At 32.2% G+C, this 19,396-nt stretch overlaps 1 protein-coding gene across 3 annotated transcripts; it reads right to left on the reverse strand.

Moving 5' to 3' along the window:
• Nucleotides 1-253: 253 nt before the first annotated feature.
• LOC108479166 (ABC transporter C family member 2-like) lies at nt 254-14,832 on the reverse strand. Of its 3 annotated transcripts, XM_053023076.1 has the most exons (29): nt 14,603-14,832; nt 14,394-14,423; nt 13,708-14,126; nt 12,793-12,971; nt 12,614-12,653; nt 12,271-12,427; nt 11,701-11,815; nt 11,529-11,609; nt 11,145-11,169; nt 10,361-10,417; nt 9,692-9,757; nt 9,531-9,605; nt 8,890-8,997; nt 8,289-8,423; nt 7,990-8,096; nt 7,779-7,872; nt 7,097-7,264; nt 6,736-6,876; nt 6,151-6,351; nt 5,770-5,868; nt 5,518-5,670; nt 4,536-4,921; nt 3,742-3,922; nt 3,163-3,486; nt 2,188-2,944; nt 1,805-1,926; nt 1,381-1,626; nt 832-1,255; nt 254-700 (listed from the first exon to the last, which is right to left on the reverse strand). In XM_053023076.1, the coding sequence occupies exons 3-29, from the start codon at nt 14,038-14,040 to the stop codon at nt 603-605; spliced, it is 4,872 nt and encodes a 1,623-aa protein (XP_052879036.1). In that variant the 5' UTR covers nt 14,041-14,126; nt 14,394-14,423; nt 14,603-14,832; the 3' UTR covers nt 254-602. The 3 variants fall into 3 exon arrangements, with proteins under 3 accessions (XP_052879036.1, XP_052879035.1, XP_017637091.1); XM_053023075.1 differs by lacking the exon at nt 14,394-14,423 and having other exon boundaries at nt 14,603-14,829; XM_017781602.2 differs by having other exon boundaries at nt 14,394-14,827.
• Nucleotides 14,833-19,396: the final 4,564 nt, after the last annotated feature.

Consider the following 19,396-nt stretch of genomic DNA (forward strand, 5'->3'; position numbering starts at 1 on the left):
CCATGAAATTGAAAGAGATAATGGCATATATAAGTTCGAGTATAACTTAATTATGTGCGAGGTTGACAAATTTAATCGAACTCGTTCAATTCTAATTGCAAAAGTTGATAATCGAATTTAATCAAGTTTGAATAGTTGTATTATATCCCAAGCTGATCTTAAGCTTAAAAATAGAAGTTAAATTCAAATTAAACCAAGTCGGGTTTTAAGTATTCACCTTTGATTATTTTGAGATGCACTGCGTATCCAGAGATTGTTTTGCTTAAAACTTTATTATTTACAGAAAAGTAAACTTTTTTCTTTTCCTTTTTTTACATTTTACAAAAACAATTCAATAAATTGAACCTAATCACTCATAATTATAAAATGAATAAAAGAAAAGTGCAAAAGAAGATAATTATAATGCAGCTCTTTTAACAATTCAACTAAATTGTCCGACAATTTTGGGGTTCAAAATTGCAAAAAAAAAAAAAAAAAAGAGAAGGTTATCAGACAGATTCATGGCTAACAATCCTTGATGTAAACTTTGGACAATTTTCAGATGCTACACTCCAAAACGCATTCAGTTATGAATCCAAAATCCAGACGGGAGAGATTGAACTCTACATTTCAGTTTGATCCCAGTCGATTGATCTGTCTTCGAAACCATAATCAGATTGATGAAGCCTGCTCCTTCCCAATTTGCTCATTATAGCAAGACCTGGATGAGGAAGAAAAGCAGAAATTTGTAAGATGATTAAAGGAACAAACAGAAGGTACTCAAGATTATTTGGGCTAATATCGGATACAAGGTCGATGTAAAAGCAATAGAAGGCATGTTAGTTTTTGTACCTTCAACCATTCTGTAAAGTGCTGACCACCATCCATCTTTAGACATCTGACGCTGATCTAGGGACTCTTCGATTGTTTTATCATGCTTCCCTTCCAGAACTCCCTGAAGAGTTATCACAGCATCTCTCGTTTTCTTGAGGATACTATTCTCATCTTCGATTTCCAAGCGAGTAAGGTCATTTTGCGATGAAGTAAGGCTAACAGCAAGTGCAAACTGGGCAGCAGCAGCCCATCGAGAAGATGCCAGCCATTTCCTCTGTTTATCCAACTGCCTATTCTCTTCTCTGCCTACACTGTCCTCTCCCCCTCCAAGTGCTAGACTTCGCAAGTATTGTGCATTAGCAGCCCCTGTACTTTGAACCATCTTGGAGAAAGAACTTCCTTCATTTGACAATAGTTCCTCTGGCGTATCATATTCCAGAACCTGGCATCAAAATAAACATCGATGCATCAACCAAAAGCCAAGCACGAAAAAGAGAATAAACCAACGATCAATAAAACCAAGAAAGATTTCAATGAATTAAACAAACTCAAGAATTATGTATATACCCTGCCAGAAGCAAGCAAAAGAATACGATCACAGTCAATTACTGTATTGAGTCTGTGAGCAATAATGAGCATGGTACATGATTTGAATTCTTCCCGAATTGTTTTCTGAATAAGAGCATCAGTTCTGACATCAACAGCCGCAGTTGCTTCATCAAGAACAAGTATCTTTGATCTCCTCAATAATGCACGAGCAAGACTTAGCAATTGCCTTTGCCCGACACTAAAGTTTTCCCCAGCCTCTGAAACCTGGACAAAACCCAGGATAAGTGGTCAATAGTTGTCATCGAAGAACCATACTGATTTCAGCACCTATGGACACTTCCAAAAAATTGACCAACTGATCATCTCTCTTTTCCAAGCATTGGAAGAAATTGATTAGCAAACTGTCAATAAAATTCCCATCAAATTTTTTTTTAATAAATACCTCAGCATACAGACCAAGAGAATTCCTCCGAATGACATCTTTCAGGTGTGCTCTCTCTAAAGCTTCCCAAAGGTCAGCATCATTGTGTTCACTGAAAGGATCAAGATTAAATCTCACAGTTCCTGGCCCACATAAAAACAAAATTGACATAAATATTATATATTTGAATTGGAACAAAATAAGAAAGATGAAATCCAATAGACATTAACGTTACATGTTAGATTATCTCCACTTTAGAAGTTAACAGATATTAGGGAAAGAAAACTTATGATAATGCTAGTAAAACAGAAAAAAGGAATTCTATGTCAAATCATGGGAGATGCCCAGAAAAGTTTTCACTAAGCTATTATGTAAATATAATCTAGATCATTGGTGGGGGGTACCAGAGAAAAGAACAGGTGCTTGCGGTATGATCCCAAGTACTTTACGCAGGTCCATCAGTCCGAATTTTGCAATATCACAACCATCAATTAAGATCCTTCCTCTTTCCAGCTCTACAATGCGAAACAAAGCATTTAACATGCTTGATTTTCCAGCCCCTGTCCTTCCAACAATGCCTACCTTGTCACTAGGAGAAATTGTAAAAGACAACCCATGCAGGACAGGCGGAAGTTCAGGCCTGTAACGAAGGACAACATCCTCAAACTTGATAGATCCGGATGAAGGCCAAGCAGGAGGGGGACGGCTGTTCTCAATAATAAGTGGTGCTTCTGAAGGCAGCTCTATATATGTACCAACACGCTCCACCGCATTCAAACTATTTTCAGCCAAACTGGCAAGCCTGAGTACAGCAGTCAATAAACTTGTAATGTTTAGAGCATAACTAAGAAGTAGACCCATAGTAGATGCATATTCTTGCTGGTTCTGTGCCCTTCCATTTTGCATGACAGCAAAGGTTGCTGTAAACCAAATCATGAGTCCTCCCAAAGTTTCCAAACGGATTGCAAGCCAACGGTTGGAGCTCATGTTCACGAGAGTGAATCTTATATTATTGTCCATGGATTTTCCATTCATGTCAGCCATGCGATCATAAGCTTTGTAAGCACGAATAGTAGACAGACCATTCAGTGCTTCTCCAAATTGTGCATATACAGGTGATCTAGTTACAGAATCTAAGCGCTTCACTTCACGTGCAGTACTCTGTGGAGTTAATAAAATGATGATTACATGAGAAACATACAAACAGAAACATCCAGCTGCAGAAACCTCCATATGCTAAATTTACTGACTACTAAAAAATCAGAACTGGAAAAAGACAGGCACTTTCTACTAGGAGAATTTATAAATTTCAGTGTTAAGAGAAGAAAAACAAAAAAATCAGAAAAGCAAAAGACAAAGACAAGGTCAAGTTTAATTACCTGGTAGTATAAATAAGCAGCATAAAACAAAACCAAAAGTGGCATTATGGACCACAATGACATAGTGCTCACAACTCCTATCAAGACAAAAGTAGAAAGGAGCTGAGACACTTGACCCAAAAACATATTGACGAATGGAGCGACATTTCGATCAATGTCACCTAAATCCTTTGCAAATCTATTAATAATTCGTCCAAGTGGGTTGGTGTGGAAGAAGGTCATTGGAGCTCTAAGTATGGAAGTAAGCATGGCATCGTGCAGCCTCCTGGCCGCATAAAGACTTGATATGATTAACCAATATGAATTAACCAATGTCACCAAGACCTGAAACCAGAGGAGGGAGAAAATGAAGATAAAATATGAGATATATAAAACCAGTAAACCTATTCCCTGAAATGCTTTGCTAATTTTTCTGAAAATATAAGTACTATTATGTATTCAAATATAGGGAAGAAAACTTCCCAACCCTTCAGGAGAATAGAACTACTCTATTTATGTAAATGAGTAAAATGTCAGAAAGATCTTTAAGAAGAACTTAAGCATTAACTCAAAGCCAATTAGCATATAACAAATTCATACCTGACCAAATGATAGAAGTGAATAGATCAAATTGTAATAACCGGGTCCATGAATCTTTGTAGTACTTTGATCTGTCCAAGAGCTAAGCCACGTGCTGCTTGAAACTCGTAAAATTTCTGTCAGGATGTAACAGGTAAAAAGCACAATTACCACCCATAAACCTCCCAATGCATTCTTGTACCTGGAAAGAAAAGAGAAAGATAACACCCTCATTGAGGTTTTCTTTTTCCTTTATTACAAAATTCAAAAACAAAGGAATTCAGAATAAATCACAGCAGAGATGTTAAATCCTTTCCTCCCTTCCTACTCGCACACAATAAATAGATTCCCAATTACCTAAAGCACATTTAGTTAACATAATGAAACCATAAATCTGCTCAGTGAATCTTCATTAACAAAGGAAGAACAAATCTATCAGTAGAAGATAGGAAAATTTGTAAGTGTATTGCAGTGAGATAGACCAGATGGAACTTTTGATTATTTGCATTAAGGGTCCATATATGAGAGCCATCAATATGAGAAAATGTTGTCACCTTCCTTCTGAACATAAAAAAGGGGTCAAATTTAGTGATTGAGAAGGTTAAGAGAAGTCTACATATTGAATACTGAGAAAGATGATGTTCAAAGAACACTATGTTTTTAACATTAGCTACATCTATCAATCAATTTAAGTAGAGTTGAGGAGCTAGTTATCATAGAATTTGGGGACTCTAAAGATATGGTAATAGCAATATATACAAGTAACAATGCAATGTGGGGAAGAGGAGTGAAAATCAAAATATTTAATATTCTACCTCACTAAAACATTCCAGCTAACAACTCCTGTTTCCCGTTCTTCCTGCTTAATGAGAACAGATTTGCCTTCTTTTGTTTTATTTGATTGGCTTGCACTTTTGGGCATGTCATTTGGTACTCCATTAGCAACAGGTTTAGAGTCCTTCTGGTCAATTATATCACTGTTCTCATTTTCCTCTGCATACTCTTCCATTTTTCCTGCATTCTCCATTAGCTTTTGGAACAGCACACCATTATTACTGAGGTTTTCAAAAGTTCCTTCCTCTTTCACCATGCCTTCATGAACCAGAATAATTCTATCAACCTGTGAAAGGAAGTGAAGCTGGTTTGTGACAAGAACTCTTGTTTTGCCTCTCAATTCTCCCTTTACGCATTTATCAAAAACCTGAAAATTATTGGTAGCAGAATCAGGCCAATATCACATAAAAATTGAAAGTAACTAACATTGCCAAATTTCCAAATACACTGTGTTTTCAAGGAACAGCAAATGGGATATGAAATAAAATAAAATAAACAAAAAAACATAACAGAAACAAATAAAAGAATGTAGTGCATGTTAACACCTAAAAAGCAAGTTTTGAAGATCATATGCATATATCAGATTTTCTATGAGCATATATGTGACATGCTTGACTTATTTCCTATTTTAATAAGAATAGTATTGTTCACCTTACCCAGTGCAACAATATGTTATGCACATCACGATGATATCGGGACCAGGTCTAGTTCTTGATTCTTAAAAGCTTCAAAAAGTTAAAACTGAAAAAATGGGACCAAGGGTATTAACATGCAAAAACAAGAAGGGACTAAACCACATGAATTTTTTTATGACATTGTGCTCTATCAGGGGCAATATCCTGAGTAAGATCAATAAAGATCTGTTTCGTTACATGGTAATATAACATAATTCTGCTCAGCAAAAACAAAAAGGGCAACTGAGGAGCAAAAAGAATAAAAAAAAGGCTACATTGAACCAGTTACCTGGCGAGCAACATGTGCATCCAGAGCACTCAAGGGGTCATCAAAAATGTAAACATCTGAATTGGAATATACAGCCCTAGCCATGGAAACCCTTTGCTTCTGCCCACCACTAATATTAACTCCTCTTTCACCAATCTCAGTAAGATCACCACCCTAACATCAAAAAATAAACCATTGAGATAAAACTGTTGGGTAGATAAGAGACTTCTGTCTATTCACTACATTGTGTCACAACTTTTCTAAAATGCTTACAGGCAGTAGCTCAAGGTCGTGCCGCAATGCAGTAACATCTAATGCCTTCTCATATCTTGCTGATTCAAAAGAAGATCCAAACAATATGTTATCACGTACCTGCAAGTATAAACTCCAAAGATCAATAACTAACATTAAGGCAATTAAACTTCTTAAGTTTGAAGGGTATGGAATTTTCAGCATGTTAAGCTACTAAATCTAAGGTCACAAGACAAGCCATCTTAATCATCTTGGAGGAGAGAAAATATACTAATATTCCTTAGTTCCAAAAAGTTTTTAACAATATAGTAACAAAACTGACCGCCAATAACTAAACAAGTGAGATTGCATACCATAAAAGCGCTACCACATATAAAAACAAGATAAGCAAGCCAAACTTACAGTTGCATTGAAAATCCATGAAACTTGAGGAACATAAGCAACTTTTCCTCTAATAACAACACTGGCTTCAGATATTGGAGGAAGCTCCCCAAGCATTGCAGATATAAGCGAGGTCTTTCCTTCACCGGTACTACCAACTACTGCAACCAGGCTACCAACTGGTATATCTAAATTAATATTAGACAATGTGGGCCTCTCTGCCTGAAATAATAAACAAGAATTTTATATCATAAAAAATAAATGAAAGTGCACACGTTATACTATGACATGTCATCAGAGACGTAAAAAAGAAAGGAAAACTTTTGTCTCAGCAAGACATAAAAGTGTAAAGCTTTTTCAGCTTCAGGATAGTACAAACAGAATCAAAGGGTCATTTCATATAAGAGGAAGAAACCAACAGATAAAATATGTACTATTTAACAACCATAACTCTTTAACAACCATATCTAAGGTTCATGAATTTAAGTTCCATAATATGATTATTCTATTAAATCAATTATAGATCAACTTAAACATATATGCTGTAAACATTCATGTAAATTACAGACTAAAAAGGAAAAGAAGTGTCAGAAATTAAAACTAGACCTTAGAATCCCATGAAAAAAAACCATCTCTTATTTGGATTGCTGGAAGTTCAGGATCAAGAGGAGGATTTGGCAGAAGAACTCTCTCTTCAGTTAAGAACAGCTCCTCCAGACGTTTTAGTGATACATTTGCATTTACCACCTGTCAAACTACAGCATTAGGAACCAAGAAAAGCACCCTACTAGTTTTAATACATCCCACATTTCTATGTACCATAGGAATGTATACCACCAATGCAAAGTAACAGATCAAGGGCAGAGAAACACAATCATACGTCCTATCTACTACCAAAAATGCCAGTTAAAAGACCACTGCACTAAATGGTCTAGCCCAAATACCTGAAAGAGGCAAAGAAAATCACCTGAGTAATAACGTTTGGAAGCATGAATAAGGGGAAACGAAGAACGGAAAAGAGAGAAAGAGATGTAAATGCCCTTGCAGGTGTTAAGTCGCCTCCAAGCAAAGTAAACAAGCCAAATGAAATCACAGTCACCACAACTGGAATGCTATTCAGTATAAAGCCATTACACTGCAAACAAGAGATAGAATAAGACAAATAAAAAGGAAGCTGTTGAAATGATCCTATCCAAACACCTATATGGCTACATCCATATCAATGTCAACAACTAGATCAAAATTAATGAAATTGATTACCCATGAAAAGCATTCTTCATGCAGAACTGTACTCACAACTCAGAAGCAAAAACAATCTAGTTTGTAACATGTAACTTTCTCTTGAATAACCAAAAGGTTATACTATCTTTGTTTTTCTTAAGATCAGTAAATATTTTATTAGACAATTTGTAAAAGCAATAGCACATAAATAAACCACTATTATGTACATGATGTTAATTTTAAGATGGGTGTTCGGTGTTGCACACAACAGATATAGACTATGGTAACTAAATTAGCAATTCAACATACATTTTTCTTTCAAATTTTACGAAAACAGTTAGAGCTGACATATTTTTATCATAGCCAAATCAAGACTTCCACAACCAGAAAGAAAGAGAACGAATTAGGAGCTTAGATCAGCAGGATACCGCTCCAAGCAGGGATGCTTTGCGGAACCATGACAACTCATCATCCCGGACATTTTGGACTTTAGACTGGAAACTGTTCTCCCAAGCATAACATCTGAGACATTACAGCATAAATACAGAATCATAACTAAAAGCCCTAGTACTGAACTCAAAAGCTCTGTAAAAACAAATAAAAATGAACATTAAACAGTTTCCTAGAAACAAATCATACTTTACAGTGTCCATTGCAGCCAATACTTCATTCATGAGGCCTATTCTCTTATCTGTACGTTGTAAACCTTCCTTTGACAATTTTTGCATTCGGCTTATAACTACTGTCTGTTTGCCAAATAACAAAAAGGGAGTAAGAATTAAAAAAACAAAGCCAATAAAATAAAATGCATACCCTAAAAAGTTTAACATCATATAATTCTCTTTACTCAAGGAGTAAAAAGTGTAACAACCACTATGAAATTAATAATTTATCTTAAAGAAAGAACATGGGAAAAGCCAGAGAGCAAAGGCACATACTTGCACGGGAAACATAAGGACTAGCATTAGTGCACCAAGAAGCGAAGCAACACCCAACTGCTGATAAAGAAGGACCATTGCAAAAATAATACGAAATGGAGCTGACCACAAAGTGTGAAGTGATTGACATATTTGCTGCAAAAAGAATATGATAAATATTTCATTACAAAGAGCTGAAAAATTTTAAAAATGCACTGATTTGTGTTTTCACAACCACAGTTTGGTCATTCCTCCCCCATAAATAACAACAAGCTCTAAAGGGAAACTAGTTCTGAACTTCAAAATGATCCAAAGTCGAGCTATAAACTTAAAACAAGGAAAATTAGTAATACTACATGCTTAGAAGATTAACCACTTTTAACATTTACAACCATCTTCAAGGACATTATTCAGGTTAAAAGCAGAGGATAACCCCCTCCCCCCTAATTAACATAAAAAGGTTAGTCAGTAGTGCACTTCTAACAGCTAGCAGAGTGCTTACAAGAAACAGTAGACTGTGTACAGAATCTCATTACATGTCATAGAACGTCAAACTAGTTTCAGCAATATCAACCATAAAATATGTCATATACACATAAGATAAAGTAATAAACGATCATGCCTGCAGCGCTTCAGCATCTGTTGTCATCAGGTTGGTTATTTTCCCTGATGCAAACTTCTTGCGCCCCTCATGAGTAAGCCTAAGAGATTTACGGAACACAGCAGCAACCTACAGAAAATAAGAATATCGTCAGGAAATGGTGAAGGAAAGCACAAATATTTCAGCAACATCTAGAAAAAAATCCATACAAGGCTCTAACACAGACAACTCTAATACATTACAAAGCAAAATGAAAGTTAAATAGAAAGCAAGAGGTAGAAGTGCTCAGAGCTTACAATTACACCAAAGTAATATGCAACTCAAGCCTCAATAAGATTTATGCTTGTAGCCAATAATTTAAGTAATATGATCTATAACTAGTAATGCCAACTAATCAGATGCATCCAGACAGGTACTGAGAATGTAAAATCATTCTTCTGGATAAAAAATTCTTCCAGAAAAACAAAATCCAAATGTAGGAAGCTAAAACCAAGCCAACATAACCTAGATAATGAAAAATTAGAAGAGAATGTAAGGCAATTATCAATGAGACAAAAGGCACTCTCAGCCTGCCCTCAACACATGAAGAAAAGAAATAAGCTTGTTGATACTCCAGAAAAACTGAATGAAATAAATTGTTTCCAAGATAAGAACAAGTTTACCAAAGTAGATCTCAGCCGAAATCCAACACGCATGACATTCTGGAAATATTGAGCTTCACATAACACCCCAAGGGCCTGGATCAAGTTTCAACAATAAAATTAAATGCATATTCTCATTAAGAAGGTAGCTAGAACCTCCAATAGAAGGATTAAATTTATACCACTCCAACGAAAATTGAGAAGGCATAGATGTAACCAATCCACGCTGGATCACCTTGTTGCATGGACTGCAGGAAGTTCATTTAACACATAAGTGAAGAAACTTGGTGATAAAGTAAAAGACAATAAAGAAACTAGATAACTACAAAGATACAGTACCATTATGCAGAGTTCTTATATCTAAACTTGATATGTACGAGTCAACTACAGATACATGTTTTACAGTGTGTTTTTTGCCCAATAACAATAGAAAACTGAAGATCTTGTAGTGACAGATTTATTTATGCCTTTGTGCCTGAATAACATGGACTCTCCATCATCAGTTACTTAAACTTTTGAAGTACTTAGAATGACTCATGCAAGAGTATTACCATTAAGAGCATAACATATATATAAAAGTGCTACTAAATTTAGAAGAACAAATCAAAATACCCACTAATAGGCATAAAAGAACATTACAATCATGAATCATAAATCTAAAATAGAGACATGCAAGATGAACAAAGGACTCCTATACACAGATTTAATTTTTCTTTAATGTTTGCCATGAGAGATTAAGTAGAGGTTCCCCTAATTAAAGGAATGAGAAGTTGAGTTCCATATACTAAAAAAGAACTCAATGACAGGCAAATAGCCAAATACAGAAGAAAGCATATAAACAAGTAGCAAACCTGTAACAGGAGGTTCAGTATAAGCGGCCCCACAAATTGAGACAGATCGTTAAAAATCTACAGGTTTAAAGAACAAGCCAGAAAGTTTAAGGGACAAATATTAGGGTAAATCAATTGTGCAAAACAGAGAATAGCATTAATCAATTGAGAAACCTTTTTGTAGCATAAGAAAATGAAGATGTTCAAAAATGTGACCTGTCTAAAATATAGAAAAACAACCTTCAAAAGCCATCAAAAGTTCTATAATGAAAGGCCGTTATGTTCCTATGCAATTTATTTGGAGGGATAAGCCCCCTGAGAGTTAGGACTTCAGTTTACACAGCCTCAGGTCACTACTTCGAATTACAGTAGGGTAGATAAATATTAGGCCAAGCCTCATGGTAGAAAGGTGGAAAATGTTAAATGAGGAAATTTTGAGCAGATTCTTTCCCAGTACGCTAAAATGAAACATTTGATCATACATTTTAAGTAAGAATGCTATGAAACACAATGATATGGCCTTTAAGATAGACAAGCCTCTTCGATGTCCATGTACATGCAGAAAGCTTTTAGGATCAAAGCCAACTCTTTCCAGACGTAGCACATGAATTGGATTCATTTAAAATACTCGAAAATCTATGACTTTATTGTAAAAGTTCACTAAGTAAAAGGAATCAGAAATTTCCAGGAACATAGGTTGGTAAACAATTTTCAATAACACAAAAGATGTTATAATACCATGTCTCTATAAGAATCAAATTAGCTTTCCAAAGAATGATGCAACATTTTAAGATGAGATTATTACCTTCCAGAAGCCTCCCCACCAAAACCTAAAGACAAAGAAGGGGATGAATTAGAAAAAGACGAAGACAGTGATGAACTTTCACAAGCAATATCTAGTATTAACTACTTCACCAGAAGAATATATGCCTCATCCAAGTACATGATAAAGGACCGAGCTCAAGATTGAACAACTTTAAAATTTGATTGTTTCCATAAAGGCATAAAAATACAGTCAACCTCCACTAGAAACAATGGTGCCATAATTTTCATTGCCATTTGTCTAATTACTTGTTTCATTTTTTTCTTCAAACAACTAATTCAATAATATGAAAAGGAATGGAGCAAAATATCTTAAGACATATAACCAAATATGAAAACAGACATAAGTAAGTCCATATTTCACTACCTTCCCCCAAGGCTACTATTCAGTGCTCTTAAGAGCCATGGTTTAGGCCTTCGTGATTCCTCAGCCCAACATTTCTGAAACCTACAAAGTCAGAAACAGATATCACACATTACCGCAATGCATAAAATATTTAAGAACCAAAATACAATTAAAAAAAAAAAACAGCACATACTTGTTGTTTAGTGTTTCTGTCCGATCCCAAGTATCTAACTTCCAGACATCCTTCTCTGTTATAGGTTTTTTATAACCTTGCTCCATAAGGGGACTCATCCATGAAAAAAATATTTCTAGCAAAAGGGAAATGAACAAAAGAGCATCAGAAGTGAATTACAAGTACAAATTTATTCATTGATCCTCGAGACATATCTACGGTTGTCATTTGCATCATGATATAATTAGGGCTGAGAAGAAATGAAATAGGGAGGACTGCTAAACTATAATCCTTATATCCATTATCCATCAGAGTAATTTCATAGTTAAAAAGCAATGAGCATATAAAATTCCCATTGCAATAAAACATGCCATATCATTGTAAATTAAAAGTTAAATTACTCAGCATGAGTGTGCAATACCAGCTGAAATGTCATATATGGGTGAACCATGGCAGCATACTAGGCATCAAAGATATAAGGATTTACACTATTGTCAATTTTGAGAATAAGGATCTACATCTCAATCAACATATAATGTTAATTCAGGGCTCAACTAGGCATCAAAGATAAGTAAAGCAAGATATACATACTGGAAAAGATATTAACATGCCTCTCAGGACATATTTCCTCTCCTCCGGGAAGTTCTTCATATCCAGCATCATCTACAAATTCAGTCCGCATTGGAGTATAACCAGGATATGGATCCAAATCAGGAAGATACACCAGCAAGAGTATCCCAAACAAACCCTAAACAAGAACAGCAACCGATCTTTAAGAGTGCAATCAGAAAGGGAAAGAAATAAGAAAAATTGATGCAATTTAATAATTGCATCACTGGCCATGTCATTATTGTCCTCGGGTTTTTAAGGCAAACTCATCATTATCCCTAACAATAGCCTTTTGAGGATAGAAAAGAAATGAAAGATAACACACCTGAACTAGGACCTCACTTAAGTAAAGATACAGGATGGAGCTGCACAAGTATAACAGAATATGAGTCTCAGCTAACCGTCTTAATCAAATATGCAAATTTGAACAGATTAGTAAAGTTAAAGACGAAGAAAAGTATCATGTTCAAAACAAAGCCAACCTAAGCAACCAAGAGAAAATACCTATCATAAAACTCCCTTACAGAAAGAATGAGATCGAGCATCACTGCATCCCCTATCAACGTATAAAGGAGGCCAAACCTGACAAACCATCGAAATTCACGAATATAGACTTTAGTTTCCACCCCAATCATGACAAAAATAGAGCACCATGTGAGAGCTTCCACGACCAAAGAAACAATCTGCACAAAGAATGAAAACAAAAAGCTTCAGATATGATTTACATTAGCCCCCAGGACTAAATAAAATATCATAACAGATAGATTGCTCAAGCCTTCTTGAACTAATCTTGATTACAGGCTCATTATATACCAAACTAACTTAGACGAACAAAGAATAGCACTAGAATCTAGAAATATTCATATAAATAGCCAATAAAACAATTCAGACCACACACATCCTTCTTCCAGCATGTATATATATAACACATAACATACTATGCTAGTTGCCACAAAGCCATATATATAGAAGAAGTTAAATATACGAAACATCGTAAACCACCATAAGACGTCAATTACTGAAAGCATCTTCAACCAGGAAAACCTGACAGTGAGATACAGCAGCCAGCGTGGAAGAACTATACAATAAAGTGTGTTTAATGCTAGTTCCAGTAGGGCTATATAGAAAATGCTAAACCATCTTTGCATCCGGAATTCCCTCACTTTCTCAACGGGCTAAAGATTGCAAACTCATGAAATGCAGCTCATTGGCTGCCATTTACTCCATCCTCCAATAGGGACAAAAGCATTTGAACAAAGATATAACCCAATTTCACAAAAAAATAGAAGCTATTACAGATTAAGGTCAACTACTCATCTAAAGAGTAATGTACAACAAAAGATTTACACATCCAAAATATCAGCAAAACCTACAAAAACAAAAAAATAGATTATCGGGCAACACAGGGTGAAGTCCTACCTCAAATGGAGAAAGGCCAGACTGTCCATCCAAATTTAGAACTGAAATTCCCATGATCAACCTGAACAAAGGCTCAGCAGTAGCATAAAGAGCCAACAGACCGAGCATATAATTATAATATTTGGACCGAAGACAGAAGCGCTGAGCTTTGAAATCTCTCTTGATCAGCCATATACGATAAACACAAAGACCCAATAACACCAGATGAGATAAGGTGACAACCAGCGAATCAGTTGCACAGGGTGTGTAAGCACCAAAGGCATTCGACACGGACCTTTTCCATACCCCGTCAGCCACTGGTCTACAGAACCAAACCAATGGCTCAAAAGCCATTATGTTATTGTTGATGCTTTACACAATTCTCTTCACTTAAAATGTACGAAATCGTCCACCCTCTTACAGATGACTCATCGCTTTGCCTGCAACCGATTTGAAGTAAATTTAGACTTAAATCAAAAAACAAAACCGAAATATAAAGCGCAAAGACCATTTCTCATCCTATTTATCTGCTCTCAGCTAAACTTGAGTGGCGTTGACATTGAAATATTAAAGTTTTCTCAGCATCCAAACAAAAACAAGTGCCCAACCCCAACAACAAGTATTGTTCATTTCTACCGATGTAAAGGACTAAAAAAGCATTTTCTACATAAAAACCAAAGGTGTGAATGAGAGTTAGAAAAGTATACCTGTGATTCAAGGTTTCAGTTAAAAGAAGGCTTCAGAAAATAAAGAACACAAGTTTTTGGATCAGAGAGAGGGAGAGAGAGAAAAACTAGAAAAAGGCATTAATAATTCAATATTGTCTGCTAGTAGTTCTGAAGCGAACAAAAAATTATTTTCGTTTTCCAACAAAAAAGATCTTAAAAGTTTTCCAGAAGGATTCTGGAGCACTTACCCCTTTTTGTTCCCTCTCTCTCTCTCTCTTGGCTCACTCGGTGAGAAGAGAATTGGATTCGTTATCAACTTTGAGGGAGAAACAACGTCGTTACTCTTTAAGTCATTTATCTCATCAATATATATATATTTACGAAATTTTGGCAAATTGTCGTTCCTGGCGACGAGGAAACTGCGTCACCGCTTACGAATTTTATATTATTTTATTACGTTCAAATAAAATGCCCATCTTAGCAAATGAAAAATGAAAAAAAAACTTTATTTATTTATGAATGGAAGACTAGTATAAATGTTATTTTAAATATTATATAAAAATATTAATTTTAATAATTTTAATTATTTTAGGCATATTTTAATAATTTCATAATCAAATTACAGAACCTTCCGATTCACAATTGAATTGAGAAACTATTAAAATATATATTTTTAAAAATAAATTTTATAATAAATAATTATAGTGTATTTAATATTTTTAATATAATATTTTACGTGTTTAAATAGTATATATTATTATTAATTAATTTTAAATATTTTTTAAATATACATATATAATTTTCACTTTTTTTAATAAATTTGTAGAGAAGTAAACAATTTTAATGGATTATATTTTTAGATATTTGTTTCACGTGTATAAAATATATAAATAAAATAAAAATTCACCGATAGTAGAGTGAATTTGAGTGAGCGTACCAAAACAATTTATGAACCATAGAATATGGGAAATTTTATTTTTATCATGTGGGAGGGCTGCTATCCTTGTATTTTCATAATCTGGTTTTGGTCCATTCAAGTTGGCCGCTTTTTTAATTGACAAGCTGGTTTGGTGGTTAGTTAATTGGTAGAACCAAAAACAAAATATATAATAGTCGGATGCACATTATAGTTTTTGGCACATCATATTTTACATTTGAAGGCATTACCTTTTAATATTTTTAATTTATTTGTATTTATATTTTTATATGTTAAATATAAAATTGATTTTAATTATCTCTTTGTTTTAATATTTTATTTAACTGAATTAACTTTTAATATTATCAAATTAAAATTAATGAATATTAAATTATTAAGTTTAAAATATAATATTCAAAAAGATAAATATTAATAGCATTTATTAGATTAAATTATTTTTAAAATATACTAAAAATTAGTTACATTTTTTTATTAAAGTAGAGCAAAGATAAATATAAAATTATTAAAAAATTGAATATTAACACTTTTGAAAGTAAAACAAATTAATCTAAAAATAAACTAAAAATTATTAATAATATTATTTAAATTATAATACATTAATATTAATATTTAAACTATAATGAATTTTGTATTTTTGTTTAAGATTTTTAAAATTAAATAAGATTAATATAATCTATTCTAAATTAGTTAAATATCTTTAAATATATTTTGTAATTCATTAGTTTTTTTAATTTATTAATTACTCTTTGAAAAATTCATTAAAAATTAAATAAAATTAATGTTATAGAAAATATTATAAATTTAATATACACAACTAATCCGTGCCTCACACAAGAATTCAAAATAGTTATTTAATATCTCTTCATACTATTATAAATTATAAATTTAATCTTTTAATGTTTCTTTTTGTACGAATTAAAGAAAGTGAACACCGGTCAATAAGCCACAACTTGGATTCTACTTTTCTTTTTCTAATATCTTAAATATAAACTTAACACAAAATATTAGAGGTGTAAAATTTTAAAAATGAATATTATATTTATTTGAACGATCTCATTATAAGTTCTTTATTATATCTAATGTTTTTTATACATTACCTATAACTACCCATAACCCCTCTCCAACCCATAAATAGTAGGATAATGCACTTCAACTCACTCACACTAACGTCCTCTTACATTGGCAACAATACGCATGCTAATCAAGTTAAGACTCAATCGACATTATATCTATACTATTAAAATGCTTGCGTTTTGTCATAAATTAATCTAACACCAACTTAATTAAGGTACAAATTCAATTAAAAATTATCTAGAAATTAAAGTTTAAAAACTTAATAAATATTATTACAATGATGTTTTATCTTTTCGTATTTTTATATAAATAATTTTTTAAAAACACTACTAAAATAACCAATAGTCCAAAGATTGAATTAGAGATTAGTGGAAATTTTAAGATAAGATCTTTACAATTCTGCTTATAATTTCGTCCAATGAGTATGTCTTTTTAATAATTAAGTTTTTATATAAAAAATTTACTTTCACTCACATCATAGGTGTGAAAAGTCGTTGGTTTGCTTTTATTTCAATTAATTGTTTTTCGTTTTTTTGTCCTAACCAAAAAAAAAATACAAGAAGATAGTTTTGGATGACAAAAGTGTTAGTATGACAATCATATGGGACATACAATCAAAGAAAGCTGTGTATGACAAATGTGTTTGTTCTTAGATAGTGAAAATTTTAAATGAGATTTTGGTTAAAATGATATAGTTGAAATTTTTAACACTATAGTTTTTAAGTTCAAATTTCACTATGCATAGACACTTTATACAAAAGATAAAGAAAAAATATATCTTCAAATTTATATTCATTATTTTATAAAAGATTGACTTTTATTCTTTTCTCAATAAAATTATTATCTTGTTAACTCGTGATATCAACTTAATTAAAGGTTTAAACTATAGTATAGATGTCATATATTCACATTACTATCGAAATTACATAAAAAAAAAAGAGTAAGTTGGCATAAATTTTATTGCAATCAGTAGAAAGTAATACACACCATTAAAACTGATACCAACTAAAATTTACATCAAAATAAAAATTAGAAATTATTGTTGTAATTTAGTATTGGAATAGGACATTCTGGCAAATATGAGGGGTACTAGTACAAAATTAACGTCCTTGATTGAAAGCCTGCGGAACTATTTTCCTTTAAATTGAATATAATTATATAATAATATTTTTAAAATTTTATTATTATTATGTAGTCTACCCAAAATATTTATAAAACTATTTTATTTTAATTAAATATATTTAAATTTATAATATTTTATAATATATTTTATATAATTTTACAAAATTAATGTAATATAAAATATTTAATATTTAAACATTTTATCTTGATTCGATGAACTAAGGATTTTTGAGTAATATTTTTTAACAAAAAAACTTGTTTATTTATAAAAAGTATTTTTATGGTATAATTAAATTAAAATTAAAATTTTACACCTATAATTGCACTAATCAAAATCGTATATCATATTACCTATAAAATAAATCATGAATTACAATATAAAAGTAAAAACTAGATGTGATGGTAAATTATAAATAAATCATGAATCACATAATTAAAATTAAAAATGGATAATGCCTTAATGGAATGTTTGGTCTGACCATTGAGTGGTAGGAATTTGTCAATATTCAACCTCTTTTTGCTTTTCAACTTGTTTCTACTTTTCCATCTATCTTTAATAAATCATCGGGGATCTAAATTTTATATATTTTTTAATACAGTATTTATATTTTTTTTTCAATTTAATATTTATATTTGATTAAAGTTATATATTTTAGTATTTAAATATAATGGTTTGACTTTTTAATGTTTAATTCAAGTTTTAAGGTTGATTCGGGAAAAGTTAATTGCTAATATTATTATATTTGAATTTTTAATGATTATGTTAATTGAATAAATATAGTTTTAATTTGAATTTGTTTAATTTTGCATTTGATTTGTCAAATATAGTCCAATAAATTTGATTTAATTTACGTTTTAAAGTTGATTCGATGAAAGTTAATTATAATTGTGAATTTTCATCGAAACAACCCTAAAATTCAATTAAACACTAAAAATTAATATTGTTACCCTTGAATACTAAAATATTTGTCAAACGTAAGTGCCAAATTAGACTAAAAAGAACACAAGTATAATATTACAAAAAAAAATGTCAAATTTAGGTACCAAATTTGGAATAAAACCATCATTAAATCATTACCTTTTTGTTGAATTTTGATGAAAAACTTACAAAAAAAAATTACCAAAATATTTATAATAGGAAAGGATAGTTGTGAATTTTTTTTTGGAAGGAAACCAAAAATGTTTGTCAGAAATTTTATAGGTTTTTAATTATATTTTTTTCTTTTTGACATTATGCCTAAAATTACTCATAGCCCTTTCCTAACCCATAAACAGGAGAATCATGTACTTCAGCACGCTTTCTTGGAAAATACCACACAAATATTCTACCATAGTAGGTATTCAAGAATCAATCCATAAAATTTTAACGAATTTAAAAGAAATTGTATTGAAAGGGAATTTGTATGGAACTCGTAACGCCTTTATTTGTGCCAAGGGTCCCAAATATGTAACTGCTCAAGACATCATCTTACCACCTTCCATGGAAATCGTTGATAATGCATAGCATATAGCCCGCCTAAACGAACTAATTGATTTGTGTATTAGATTACAAATCGAGAGAAATAGATGATACGATATAAGAACACCAAAGAACTTTTACGACGGAAGTTATCCTATAGATGATGTATTCATGCCTGTCGAAATGTGAATCATAGTATTCATTGTTATGGGAATGATAATGAAAAACAGGAGATACTTTTTCTAGAAGTATGGACAAATGGAAGTTTAACTCCGAAAAAAGCACTTTATGAAGCTTCTCACAATTTGATTGATTGATTTATTCATTTTCTACATGCGAAAGAAGAAAACTTACATTTAGAAAACAATCAACATGATGTTACTTTACATTTTTTTCCGTTTCATTATAGATTAGTTAAACTAACAAAAAAGGAAAAAAGAAATAGCATTG

Source organism: Gossypium arboreum, chromosome 12 (assembly GCF_025698485.1).
Source record: "Gossypium arboreum isolate Shixiya-1 chromosome 12, ASM2569848v2, whole genome shotgun sequence".
In the NCBI taxonomy this organism is placed as follows: Eukaryota; Viridiplantae; Streptophyta; class Magnoliopsida; order Malvales; family Malvaceae; genus Gossypium; species Gossypium arboreum.